The 14551-nt window shown below is 39.0% G+C and overlaps 4 protein-coding genes across 5 annotated transcripts in view; 2 read left to right on the plus strand and 2 right to left on the minus strand.

Moving 5' to 3' along the window:
* On the plus strand, positions 1-12635 carry LOC136266565 (TNF receptor-associated factor 6-like). The gene is made up of 6 exons (XM_066061565.1): positions 1-149; positions 3507-3546; positions 5448-5552; positions 12280-12444; positions 12492-12563; positions 12618-12635. Exons 1-6 carry the CDS (start codon positions 1-3, stop codon positions 12633-12635), a joined length of 549 nt encoding a protein of 182 aa, XP_065917637.1.
* Positions 1-14551, minus strand: part of LOC136266190 (TNF receptor-associated factor 2-like) — a 95196-nt gene that overhangs the window by 69274 nt on the left and 11371 nt on the right. The gene's annotated exons all lie outside the window — the stretch shown is intronic.
* LOC136266193 (TNF receptor-associated factor 1-like) overlaps positions 12374-14551 on the plus strand; it is a 24515-nt gene continuing 22337 nt past the window's right edge. Inside the window, exons 1-3 of the mRNA XM_066061194.1 lie at positions 12374-12444; positions 12492-12563; positions 13540-13604. Of these exons, the coding sequence (XP_065917266.1) occupies positions 13560-13604 (45 nt within the window). The 5' untranslated portion in view covers positions 12374-12444; positions 12492-12563; positions 13540-13559. The remainder of the gene's footprint in view (positions 12445-12491; positions 12564-13539; positions 13605-14551) is intronic.
* The window catches only part of LOC136266197 (piggyBac transposable element-derived protein 4-like), a 2084-nt gene continuing 1708 nt past the window's right edge, over positions 14176-14551 (minus strand). The window contains exons 2-3 of the mRNA XM_066061199.1: positions 14485-14542; positions 14176-14431 (exon numbers count right to left, since the gene is read on the minus strand). Coding sequence (XP_065917271.1) covers positions 14299-14431; positions 14485-14542 — 191 coding nt within the window. The 3' untranslated portion in view covers positions 14176-14298. The remainder of the gene's footprint in view (positions 14432-14484; positions 14543-14551) is intronic.

A 14551-nucleotide genomic window follows, 5' to 3' on the forward strand; every position in this document is an offset into this window, starting at 1 on the left:
ATGCCGGGACACAAGGTATATCCAGTAGATGGTGGAGAAGTTCGCGATGGACTGACCTGTACATACTGCAAACTAATGTTGAAGGATCCTGTACAAACCAGTGAAACTGGACTGAGATTATGCAGGGAGTGTTTTTACAAAGCTAGGAGGTTAGTAATTTAACTTTTCTAATATATTAGCATAAAGCTTTGTATGGGTGATAATGTCAGTTGGGTTCTGTTGTTCTTTTTCATTCAGTACAATAGTACTGTATAGTAGGGACCACAAAGGAGTGGGTGTGGCCCACAGGATAACATCACCCAAAAACTAACCTCAATTTTCCCTGATGATGATGAGGCAGTATTGGTTAAGTAAATCTAAGCCCAAACAAGCTTTCAGATCAACCTGAAACGCTTTCAACAAGTTGCTATGGAATTTTAAAAATAGTTCATTTAACAGAATTTTCTACTGACTAGCTGAGTAACTGACTGATTGATGCCTTCAGACAACCATAACTTGATAACAGCTAAGGTTACGGGCTTGATTTTTTTACTGTTTGACGTCGCTTCAGCCTGACAGGTGCCTTTTGGCATACCACAGTATGTACAGTGCATTCTTCATGGACTTACCAGTGTCCTCCTTTGTGTCCCATTCATCTTTGCTGACAGCGAAAAGTGTCGATTTGGCGGTAGCAGGTGATGGATTCCTTCGTAACAGAAATAGTCCGTATTTTTCATAGTGGCTATTTTGATAGCAGAGGTGTTTTTCAAGTAGTTCTTGATTCGTGCTGCTGTTTTGGGGGGTTAACATAGCCAACAATGAAGTGTAATGGATACTTCATTTTCAGACGATAATTGATATAACTGGGGTGTGCGGCACTGTTTCTTTCTTTCAGTATGCATGGATTGCAGAGGTGCTTTTTAAACAGTTCTTGATTCGAAATGCTGTGTAACAGGTTGAACATAGCTGACAAGTAAGCGTAATTGATACTTTACTTACAATAAGCACAAACAATACCATACCTCAATGTCATACCTCTGTTACACCCCCAACTGGTCTTGATCTCATGGGTGAGTAGAATTCTTATCTACAGTTGTTGGAGGAACAACAGCTGTACTGTCCTTGAGCTTAGGAGTAGTAACACTCTTGTTTTCAATCGTAGAACTTATATTCATCTGCTAAGGTTGCTGCCCTTTGTAATTCTTCCACTTTCTGCTCTTCTAGGTAAGTCTGGACTTTAACAGGAACACAACCTTTAAACTTCTTCTAAAAGGACTAACTGTTTAAGCTTGTCAAAACTATTTCCAACTTGTTGGGAAGTACACCATCTGTTAAAAAGTGCCTCCTTCTGTCGAGCAAATTCCATGTAGGTTTGGCCCTCTTTACACTTCAACTCACGAAGCTGTTGGCAGTAAGCCTCTGGTACTATGCATTCCAAAATCTCTCTCTTCACTACCTCATAATCTGCACTCTGTTCTACTGAAAGTGCAGAGTATACGTACTTCACGTGCTTTACCAACAAAAATGCTCTGCAACAACATTGTGTGCAATTCAGGTGGCCAGTGGAGGCTGGTAACAACCTTCTTGAAATGTAAGAAAAACTTATCCATTTCTTGTTTGTGAAGCTGTGGGACCAATCGTACTTGTCGACTGACATCAAAGGAAGTCGCTTGATTTCCAGTACATCGTTACTTGTTGATGGTTGCTCTTCAGGAATGAGGTCTTCCTCAATAATGTAATCTGTCACAACTTAGCCTTCTTTTCTTAACATTGCTATCACATTCTATACCAACCTTATCTACAACTGGTTTTAGTTCAAGCCCCCAGTTTCTGTTACGACACTGAAATCCGTGTGTTGGAGAGGACACAAAGCACCAATTGGATTCTTATTATAGCACACTCTAATTATTATTACACATGCACACAAGTAACGGTGGTAAAATGACCGCATGATATGTGATGTTGATATTACCTAGATTGGATCAGTATTGAATAGTTCGAGTTGAATCGGTACATCTCTAGTCAAATCCATGTTATAACTGTCGTGTGTGGTGCATGCATGGTTTATAGTATCTAGGCATTATTTTCAAAGGGTATTACTGTATTTGACCACAGTTAATAGCTGCAGCTCATATAGCACTAATAACAATAATAATAGCCACCCCTGGATAGTAGCTGCTCCACAGCCTAGAATTATTGTCATAAGAGCCACCCTGCAGCTTGTATCTGAATATGCTGATGCAGGTGTTGATGAGGCACGTTTGAAGCAGAAACTGGGCTAGACCTGGATAGTAGCCGCATCACAGCCTAGAATTATTGTCACAAGGGTCACCCTCCAATATGACCAGTCCTCTACTCGTGCACTGGTTTAGTCACCACTCACAGTTATGGATTGATCCTTGCCTTCAATAACTTTTGCCTATGTATGTATAATTGGTACTGCTGACTTTATGATGTTGATAATTAGATGTACAAATATTCCAAGCCTATACTCAACGTACGTACATACAATATGCACATGACGTGCAGCCACTTACTTGTTACTTTGAGTGTTGGAGATGAGATATAAAATTACAGACAATTCTTGTTGTGTTCTTACGTACATGATGGCCAACACATGAAGCCAGTGAGTGGACGTATTTCTATATTGCACTAGGAGCGAAAGAAGTGGAGGACTACAGTAAGTCCATGGTGCATGCACGTGGTATACCAAAAGGCATATGTTATTATTATTATTATTATTTATTAATTTATGTTGAGCCATAGCAACATCTACGTCACTGCTCAAATGTAATGTCGTCTCGCAAGAGTGCGAGTGATTAAAAAACTAGCTAATTAAGGAGTGTGGCACCCTTGTCGCTTGTGAGTATTCATCCCATTTTGTTTGGGATGAATACTCGCGAGTGAAACAGGTGCCATGCCCTTTAATTAGTGAGTTTTTTATTCACTTGCACTCTCGTGAGATGACACTACATTTGAGCAGTACCGTAACTGTGAAAAATATCAAGGTAACCATTGTTGAGTTGTGAAGGCGTAAGTTATTTGAAAATTCTGTTAAATGGATAAAATCAACAAAATCTTTTGATGATGCTTATTAGAGGTTATTGGTTATTTTGAAGGCGTTATACCACTACCAAGAAGCCATGAAGCTACGTAATGTGAGGCTGATTTCTTGTTGATATTTTTGATAGAAAACTGTGATACCCACTATTAAATTTTAGTACGCATGTACTACTACAGTATATTAAATTGTATTAATTCAAAAGCGGAGAGTTGATTGATTATCCGAACTTTCAAACACATCAAAGTGACAGCGTAATTAGAGTATTTTGTCAAAAAGTGTATGCTCTATTAGAGAACTGCATATAAATGAGTGGCTGTTTGATTTTGTGCACTATTCAGTTATACAAACACCTCTCCCTCCTTCTAGTTCAGATAATTGACTCTCTCTACTGTACGTATATATCAGAACAGTTATGTGATTAACATTGTCAAAAAATGACATAAGAAGTTGTTTGTTTTTATAGTGATCCCAGTTATACTGATGAATTTGATCCTAATGACGAGGTGAGTTGCCATTCTAATGTGTAAATTAAATGTCTGTCTTGAACTAATCAATAGTTCATTGATCGTTAGGGTATTTGATAAGACAATATGGTGCTCTATTGGCCCAGTGTGAACACAAAACTGCCGGACATCCGATGGTGTCTGCTCAAATTTTCTCAGCACTAATTCAGTTTTGTGGCTAATACACTTCAATATTGAAGTGATTGGCCCAGTAGTGTACTTCTAGTGGAGCAGTGGATATCTGAGTTAGGTCAGTTTGGCTCAGAGCACAAATACTTATCAAAAATCCTGGTAGCCCGGTTTCGTTGCATGAAGAAGATAATGACCAGCTTGATTGAAGGTAAAAGGCACAGAGGGCACACTCTCACCAGAACATCAAAAGGCGCATGCCACTGGTGAGTTTGTTATCGTGGCATAAAATGGTGCCTGTATGCTGCTTCGCTAGGCCTCCAGCCTTGCGAATGTGGTCAGGCTGGCAGACAGATGAAATATTTGACCCATTGAGTGAAAACTGGTTATTTTCGCAAAATTCTAAAAACATAACTGGAATACTGAAATAAACATATGTATGCATGCAGCATAAAATATTTACGTACACTTTAATCACTTTGGTGTGTGTATGTACTGAAACAAAGCTCAAATTAATTAAACCTGTACTCCATCTGATTTGCCTGTTCATGGAGACTAATTTGTTTCCTGTTTGTACAGCAAAAGGCATGTGAGTTATGGGTGCTTATTTATGATGCTTGAGTTTACTGTCATCATTTCTTGTTGGAATGGCTTTCTTCATTGCTAGACCAGCTAGTCTTTGCTTAAATTGAATGCAGTGATACTATGCAGTGATACTATGCAGTGATACTATTTGTTGGAAGTACCAGATCATACATCAATGATCTTATTATAATCACTGTTACTGTTACAGCAGTTTTTTTGTAATCTTGCCATTTTGAAATACGCATGCACGAATTTTAAACCAACCGTACAAACTGTTTAAAAACTGTAATGTATTTCTGGTGAGCCTTTCAATGATACACGGTTGCGATTCTACAACAATAATCTTCAGTCATGATTGGTTTGAATTCAATCGCGACAGTTTAAAATTACACGCATGCATAATAAAAATGGCAAGATTACAAAAACCACTGTAGCGTGAAAACCATGCATTGTCATCACTATAAGCCCCATTTCACCATAATGGATGGATTTTTCAGTCGAGAATGACACCATTGCAAACAACTAACAAAGTAGAACTGAAATATTTATCGTGCCTTGTTGCGCCACTTCCTCTACCTTTTGTACAAAGACTATGAGCCATATCCACAATGACGTTTAGTGACATCATGAAAATAAAAATGGCCGCGATAGTTGGGGGACTGTTATACAGGCGCCTATGGAGATAAATTTTTGATCGCTCATATTTCAGCTAGGCATGGAGATATCGACCATTAACCGACAGGTATGGTTATAAAGTAACAAAAGCTATTGTAAATGCACGCTACTTAGAAAAAAATTTGAAATGCGACAAAACTCGTTTATCGTAATGTCTTATATAAAACTTGACTGTACCTTTTGTTTAGAACTCGATATCTTCTTTCCTGGCTGAAATATAAGCAATCAAAAATTTTTCTCCATAGGCGCTTGTATAACAGTCCCCCAACTATTGCAGCCATTTTTATTCTCGTGATGTCATAAAACGTCATTGTGGATAAGGCCCATTGGCACATGTGAAATTTTTTCAGTGTTTGCACATATTATTGTGAATTCACATGGGCTTGTCCTCCCCCCTCGTGTTTCAGTAATGTTACTTCTCTATATGGCATAATAAAGCTGCTCATTTTCACAAGCTAATAGATAAGTTGCTGCGAGGTAACCCAGTGTAATACATAAATATATGATTACAGATATGGCCAGATTTTGCTGTGAAGAGAGAGATTGCTAACCTCACAGTGAAATGTGAGAACTACCAGGCTGGATGTGATTGGGCAGGATTGTTCAAGGATTTGATGGTATGTCTAACCTTTATGCTTATCATGAACCACGATAGTGGGTTCATAATAGGGATCGCCCATGTTTTTTTGCAAAAATCCTAATAGAATGCACACCTAAAAACCACCTTGATAAGCATCCTTCAACACACTAAACGACCCTCTGGTGGTTCTTTGCAATGAGTATAGGTCCACTAGTAAGTATCAAGTGAAAAGGAAACAGTATGTGTATTTCAGACAAAACTGAAATATGCTTGTTTGTTCATAATTATTATTATCTAATCCAAAACAGCCAAGCTGTAAAAAAAGAGTGCGGCCCTCAGAAAGGCTATGGTGAAAAAAGATGTGAAATCCAAGGTGGCGGCAAAGAAATGGCTGTGATGGTAGGTTAATGGTAAAAATTTTAATAACGACAATTCAGGTGAATTTTGTGCCAAGACCAAGCGGCACCAAATTCACCTGAATTGTTGTTATTAAAATTTTTACCATTAACCTACCATCACAGCCATTTCTTGGCCGCCACCTTGGATTTCACATCTTTTTTCACCATAGCCTTTCTGAGGGCCGCACTCTTTTGTTACAGCTTGGCTGTTTTGGATTAGATATCACTTCTTTTTGTATTTGTATACCCCAAAGTCGGCCTATGGCCGGCTTTAGGGCTTTTTAACCTATGATTTTTTGTTTACCACAGGAAGAAGAAAAGATGAAGCAGGGTGATTTCTTTGTAGCTGAACTCTCTACAAGGGGATCCTTCTAGCTGATCTCTCTACCGGATGACTTGTTTGTAGCTGAATTCTCTACAGGGCGATTTGTTTACAGCTGAACTCTCTTACATGGTGGTTTCTTTGTAGCTGAACTCTCTACAAGGTGACTTCTTCTAGCTGATCTCTCTACAGGATGACTTGTTTCTAACTGAACTGTCTACAGGGTGATCTGTTCATAGTGGAACTTTCTACTGGGGGGATTTGTTTGCAGCTGAACTCTCTACACGATGGTTTCTTTGTAGCTGAACTCTCTACAAGGTAACTTCTAGCTTATCTCTCTACAGGGCAATTTGTTTGTAGCTGAGTTCTCTACAGGGTGATTTGTTTGCAGCTGAACTCTCTACATGATGGTTTCTTTGTAGCTGAACTCTCTATTAGGTACCTTCTTCTAGCTGATCTGACTACAGGGTGACTTGTTTGTAGCTGAACTCCCTACGGAATAACTTCCAATGTAATATAGTTCTATAATGGAGTAAGTTATAAACATAGCTGAATGCTCTATTAGGGTGACTGTTCTATTAGAGTATCTCCATCTCGCATATGCTACACGTAGTTGGCTTTGGAATCATAACTCAGTGGTTTGTAATCCGATTCTTCTGTACTACTGCAAGGACTTTCTATGATAATTATTCCAGCTACACACCGATTTTCAGCTCACTGCTCTAAGCAGTTTGCCTGGTAGGCGTGAAAACTAATAGTTTTTTTATTCATAAAAATTGATTGCATAATTTTGACACAGGTTGGGTTTTTTATCATATCTCGATGGCCTTTAAGTGGATTCCTTTCAAACCACAAAAAGGCACTCCTACGATAGTTACTCCATCTACATAGCAATTTTTAGCTCATTCCTTCAAGCGGTTTACCCTGTGGGCGTGACAGTCCTTCGACCTAATTTTACGCAAATAATCAGTCATAACTTCGTGAATGTTCATCGGATTCCTACCAAACTTGGTACTGAGATTCGCCTTAATGAGCCCTTTACGTGTGCCAAATTTCAGCCTGATTGGAGTACGCATTCGTGTTTTATGGCGAATTTTGCAAAGTGTGCGAAAAGAAGAAGAAAAAAACCCAAACCTTGGCCGCTCGTATCTCGGAAATGGCTGGAGCGATTTTCTTCAAATCTGGAATGTAGACTCCCCTACCTACCCAGCACTTCTGTAGCAAATTTGGTTTCAATTGGATAAGGAATCACGGAGCTACAAAGGTGTGAAAATCACGTTTACTTTCTTCCTGTAAATATACTCACGGTGTGGCCGCGCGACACCTACCGTGTGTCTTGATTCTTATTATTTCATAATATTATTACAGGTTTTTGCAATTGAATTCGTCGCCTTTGCAATTGAATTCGTCCCGTTTGCAATTGAATTCGTCGGTATTGCAATTGAATTCGTCGGCATTGCAATTGAATTTGTCCCGTTTGCAATTGAATTCGTCGGTTTTGCAATTGAATTCGTCGCTTTTGCAGTTGAATTAGTCGGTTTTGCAATAGAATTCGTCGCGTTTGCATTACAATTCGTCATAAACAAAACGGCTCCAAGAAACCAACCTGTTCATTGAGAGATGAACTATTTATGCCTTGGAGAGTTACACTTGAGACACTAGAAGGTAATTGAAGCTGGTAGTACGCGAAGTTGATAGCTGTCTGACAAGTTAATTAGCTTGCTCGAGAGTGACCACACCCATCGCGAATGGCGTAGTAGAGTTTGGAATGTTGTTGGAGAGGCTGTTGAGGAAGAATTATTGCCTTATAAAGAGTTGTTTACTACTGTTGTACTTGAACAAGTTCTTGTAGCAGCTGCTACATCATGTTTTCATGTTTGCTCCAGCTGCCATTCTTGTTATGGACGAATTTAAATGCAAAAGCGACGAATTCAATTGCAAAAGCGACGAATTCAATTGCAAACGGGACGAATTCAATTGCAAAACCGACGAATTCAATTGCAAACGGGACGAATTCAATTGCAAACGGGACGAATTCAATTGCAAAAGCGACGAACTCAATTGCAAACGGGACGAATTCAATTGCAAAGTCGCCGAATTCAATTGCAAAAACCTGTATTATTATTATTCTTTCATAGGCATAGCAAAGTTTACAAGGAGAATCCTGGGATAAAAAGTAGTAAGGTTTGCTGAATGGATCATTTTGCGTGTTCATGACCTATTTTTGATTTCGTTTTCGGATGGAAACAACCCAAACCGGGCCGTTACTTCTTGCCAAGATGCCATTACACTTGAGAAGCCATACAAGATTGCATTCAATGTTTAGTTTTTTGATGTGCGCTGCTTGTGGCTAATAGGATCTGTCTTTATTAAACTTCAGTATAGGCCAGGAAGTTTGATCTGGGTTGATAACTTTGTTGCAAGGTGGTTTTTTCGCTCCGTGATTATTGTACGTGGGCGGGTTATCCAGATTAAATACTCTAATAGAGCAGTCATGTAAATACTCTAATAATGCAGTCAAGTGTATAACAACAATCCTTGCACTGAATTTGACAGCTATTAAAGGCACCAGTAATGTAAATTGTAGCTCATATTGGGAGACTCAGTCTGTATGCACATTGCAATTTGATCAGTTTCATGTTTGTACTGAAACATTGATGGCGTTACTATGCAGAATGCAAAGTTACACTATTCACCACAGTCTCCAGTATCAATCAAAGAAATCTGTGTTAATTTGTACACATGATATTGTAGTCAATAGAGTGAGAAGATATTGCTGAGGAGATGATATGTTCCAACAACTTGCAGCAAATATGAGTCAATGATATAGGTCTATAGTTCAATGGATTAGTACACGGGCCTTTCTTGTATACTGGTGTTACCTATGCCCTCTTCCAGTCTGAAAGGAGTTCACCCTGATGTATATAATGCAGTCAAGTGTATAACAACAATCCTTGTGCTGAATTTGGTAGCTATTAAAGGCCAGTGGTAATTCTAGACCTGACCTACAGGGGGGCCAAGTAGGGAACAGCATGACTATTGTTGTATAGCTGTAATATAAAGCAGAATTTCAGAGGGGTCTAGGGGTGCAACCCCCAGAAGCTACAGGATTTTTGCAATTTGAAGGCTTGAAGACAGCCTAAAATTTATGCTAAAAACATGAAAAATGTTAAAAATAACAATGCCAATCTATACTGCAACTTTTCCCCAAGATTTTTAAAAAGTTATTTTTCAGCGGGGGGGGGGGGGGGGGGATAGCCCCACCCGGACTCCCCTTAGAATCGCCTATGTTAACGGCACCAGTAATGTAAATTGTAGCTCATATTAGGAGACTCTCAGTCTGTATGCACATTGCAATTTGATCAGTTTCATGTGTGTACTGAAATGTTGACGGTGTTACTATGCAGAATGCAAAATTACACTATTCACCACAGTTTTCTTCATAATCCATTACTGGATTAATAAAAAGTACACAAACTAGATGAACAAAAAAATTGGAAATTTTAAAATGGGAATAGGGATCACTGAAAAAAGCCTCAAAACAAGAAGGGATCGCTGGGGTGGTAATGTAAACCACAAATCCCTATTTTGACTCTCTGTTGTTGGTAATGTAAACCACACACTTCTCACTTCAAAATGACAGAGCATGTAAATAAAACTTTAGGGAGTTTGTAAAAGGCGGAATAAGGAATAACGGAATAGCGGAATAACTCGAGTCACAACGAATGGGCGTTTTATATCAATATGGCTTCTTATGCAATGTTAGGGTGATTGTACTGTTACAGCTGTGAACTCATCCGTCGTAGATATCCTTGCAATGTTAGGGCGATTGCGTGTATTGTTACAGTTGTGAACTACACTTCTTCGTCGCTCATAGCCGTCCTAGCGAAGTGATTACTATACGCTCTTACTACTACTGTATGTAGCTAAGTATCATTGCGCTAGCACAGCTAGAATATACAGTAGTTAGCTATTAGTTTCGTTTTAAGTCTTCATCCTTCCAGTGGAGGGATGAACGAAACGGCTGTCACACCCCCTTTTGCTCGCGACATTGGTACCATACTTTACAAACAGTAGTAGCTAGTAAGAGCTATAATCAAATGTAATTTTGCACTTCGTAAGCGGATACTGTATGTTAAGTATGGTACCAACGTCATGAGCAAAGGGGGCGTGGCAGTAGTTTCGTTTCATCCCTCCACTGGAAGGATGAAGACTCGAAAACGAAACTAATAGCTAACTACTGTATATTCTAGCTTAGCTACATACAGTAGTAGTAAGAGCGTATAGTAATCATTTCGCTAGGACATCTATGAGTGACAAAGCAGTGTAGTTCACAGCTGTAACAGTACACGCAATCACCCTACATTGTAAGGATATCTACGAGGGATGAGTTCACAGCTGTAACAGTACAATCACCCTATCATTGCATAAGCCATATAAATGCCCGTTCGTTGGGATGCGAGTTATTCCGTTATTCCGCTATTCCTTATTCCGTCTTTTACAAACTCCCAAAACTTTATGACAGAGTCAAAATAGGAATTTGTGGTTTACATTACCACCCCAGCGATCCCTTCTTGTTTTGTGGCTTTTTTCAGCGATCCCTATTCCCATTTTAAAATTTCCATTTTTTATTCATCTAATACTAGTGAATCCCAATATTGGCCATTTGGATAATCACTTATTAATGCATCACTACTACGCATATCTAAATCAGACATGGGGCCAAGTACTCGAGTATTTGTAGTAAAGTAAGTGAGACCATATGGGTGCACACCCATCAATTTTGATCACTAATTAACAATGTTTTTATCAATAGCTTTCTTGAAAGAAGCTTGAGAGGTTAAAATTTTACCTTCATTCCAGCCTTACTACAAACCACAAACACATTCCCAAATGGTAGGCATGATGGCTCCACGTAAATTTCTTGAGTATGTTTGACTGCATTAATCAAACTTTTGATTTGTGATGATGTGTGATGCCTGTGATCTCAGCAGATGAGAGTCACTTGAGCTGGACAAAATGCAACCCAATTGACAAAGATAATTTGTTTGACCAAACCTACTTGTCTCTCTCTCTCTCTCACACATACACACACACACACACACACACACACACACACACACACACACACACACACACACACACACACACACGCACGCACGCAACACACACACACGCAACACACACACACAACACACACACAACGCACACACACACAAAAAGCAAAGATAAAGCAAAGCCTATGGCAGCCATACAAAGCACAGTTATTGCTGCTCAGTGAACCAGGACTGGGATGCCTATGCATCACTCAGGCGCTTGAGTCTTGTGCAGGCAAATCATCCTGGGGCAAGGCTAGTAACCCACAGGAGGACTGTCCAGGACTCATGGAGAGAGGTCGCGGAACACAAATTTCCACAACGACCTCAACACCACTAAGCGAGACAAGGACAGTTGGGCATTTGCTTCCCCAGTTAATACGAGGTACCCATTGATGTTACAGCTGGGTGGGCTGCTTCCCCAGTTGACACTAGGCCACCAGGTCCCCATTAACAGCTGGGTAGACTGAAGCAATGTGAAGTTTCTTGCTCAAAGAAACAACAACAACACCAAAGTGGCATAGCTGAGAATCGAACCTGGGACCTTTTGATCACCAGCAGATGCCCTAACCACTTGGCTATGCTGCCTCACTACACACACACACATACACACACACACACACACACACACACACACACACACACGCAACACACACAGACATACTACACATACACATAAATGGTTTAGAAAACAATTTCAGGAAAATAGGTTATGCCCACAGCCAGCCTGTAGTGGCCGCACGCCTGGCTTAAGGAAATTAGGTGTACTCATATTCGTGTGAACAATTTGACTTAGTCATTCTATATTGGATTCTGTTATAGTCAAAGGTAAATGTTATATCACTAGAAATCCACTTGGGTACCAATGATGCATAAGTTAATGATGGTTTTATTTGTGTACCTTACAAGTCTTGTCTACAAAGTACTATCCGTACACTTACTTTACAGAAACACTTGGATGACTGCCAGTTCAAGGTAATAGTATGTGAGAATCTTGGATGTGGGGAACGAGTGCTACTATCAGAGTTAGAAGTACACTTAAAGGAGGAATGTCTTCATCGACAAGTGGAGTGTAAGGATTGTGGCAAGAAGATGTCCTTCATTGAACTACAGGTATGTAGTATGGCAGTGTTGTGTTGTGGGTGATGTGATACTTACAGGAACACACTGAACTGTGTCCTAATGCTCCTAAAGTGTGTGAGAACTGTAAAAAGAAAGTACCAGCATCAGAGGTAAAAAGAGTGGTGTATGTATGTGGTATATGTGGATATGAACACTCTGTACAGAAGCCTCCACAGTATTGAATAATACAATATAGTCATGATAATATTTTGTTACCAGGCAGGCAGCATACCATTGCTAATGTGTATTAGTTTTGATATTTTAGAATAAACTATGCCTTTATGCTTAGTTTCTGGTGCTCGTTCTTTTCTAGGCCTGAGCTTGGCAAATTACTGAACTTGAACTGAGCAATCACTGCATAACTGGGCCTGGCATGAGTACTGGGCCTGAGCAATTACCATTGTTGTATGACCAAAATTGTCTCCAGATTCAAACTTGTTGCTATGCATGCTGAGTGTGTTAGTGCATGGCATCATTTGATAAGCACTGCAAGGTCTGCTTCACTGCTTTAAGTTTCTAGCTAATCATGTGGCTTGTAATGGTGCATAACTGAAGTGCACAACTGATATGCAACACTGGCAGTAGTCTTCTGTCCACCTACACAATAATTTTGAATAGCATCTGTAGAATCAGGAGCGCATCAAGTCCTATAGGCAAGGAGCATGTAACTCTGTAAACAGCAAAATTCAAACATGGCTGCTGTGTGGTATAAAAAGTAACTTATAAACTTCCTTATTAGGACATTAAACAACAAATTCGAATTGCACAACAGAAGAATAGTAGCACAGGCATAATAGGGTAGTCTTTCTGTCTTCACAGGTGATGTGAAGTTACTTAACTTGATCATTGTAAAGTTATCCTTTTACTCGATGGCTGCCTGTTGAAGAATACGATGAAGTGGTGGTTCATTTTGCACATTCCTGTTGTGTATAATGATGGTGTAACCAATGATATACATAGTAACACTTGATGCCATGTTTGAATTTTGCCTTATGGATTTATTTAGTAATATATGGAGTTACACGCTCTCTTGTCCATAGGATTTGATGTGCTCCTGATATGACATCACATGTTCTTTTTTTCCAGTTTCTCCAACACATCAACGAATGCGAATTCATCAAGTGTGTGTGTGTGGAGATACAGGTTTTAAGGTAATTACATACTAGTGCTTGAGTCTGATTGTGATATTGTGTTTATGCTACCATAATTGACCGATGATAGTTGTGTAGGTATGACAAATTATAAATTGGTCTCTTTCTTGTGAAGAATTGTTAATAACTTAGTGACAGTTTATTGCTCAGTTGGATATACTCCCAAGCCCACACCAATAGTATAATACAGTATGATAGTACTGTATATTAGAGGTTTGGCCAAAAATATCATCCTTAATAATATAACCCTTTCGATACCAAATTAATTTAAGTCTGCGTACCACTTAAACCCGGATATTTTGACCAAATTCATAACTACTTTTATAAAATTCATATCTCAGTGGTATTAAATGATATTCATGAAAATATTTGACTAAAAATTAACTATAGCACATACTTCAAGACAAAATGACTTGTATGGATTCTGGGGGTGATTTGGGGGGTTACACGACCTCTATTTAACGCGTTGACGAAATACAGTATTTTTATACTGTCTTATCCAATTTTTTTGTACAATCTGAACCAAAAATAGCTGAATCAAAAATTATTCAAAATAAATACAACTCCTAAGGTTTCTCATGTGTACAATGTCTCGTCTATTTACAAAAAGACATACAAACAATGACTAACTACTACATGATAATATATACATATTTACAACTAACTTATGTATATACTAAATACGTGCTTCTAATTAATAAACCAGTTTAGTGTGATACTCCATGAAGCATGGTTCAGCACACAAAGCAACATTACACTCAACGCACATGTACTTTGTGTCAGTACGATGTTGAGTCTTACGAGTAGTATGCTGACAAACATGACATCTATAGTGTAACAAAAGTTGACATTGTTGTGTAGTTCACATCTGGCAACACACCTTCTTCTTGTCCGTGAGCCTTGAGCTCTTTCAGGCACACGAGAAGGAAAATGTTGACCTACATATA

The sequence above is a fragment of the Dysidea avara genome, chromosome 9 (genome assembly GCF_963678975.1).
Source record: "Dysidea avara chromosome 9, odDysAvar1.4, whole genome shotgun sequence".
NCBI classification, from domain to species: Eukaryota; Metazoa; Porifera; class Demospongiae; order Dictyoceratida; family Dysideidae; genus Dysidea; species Dysidea avara.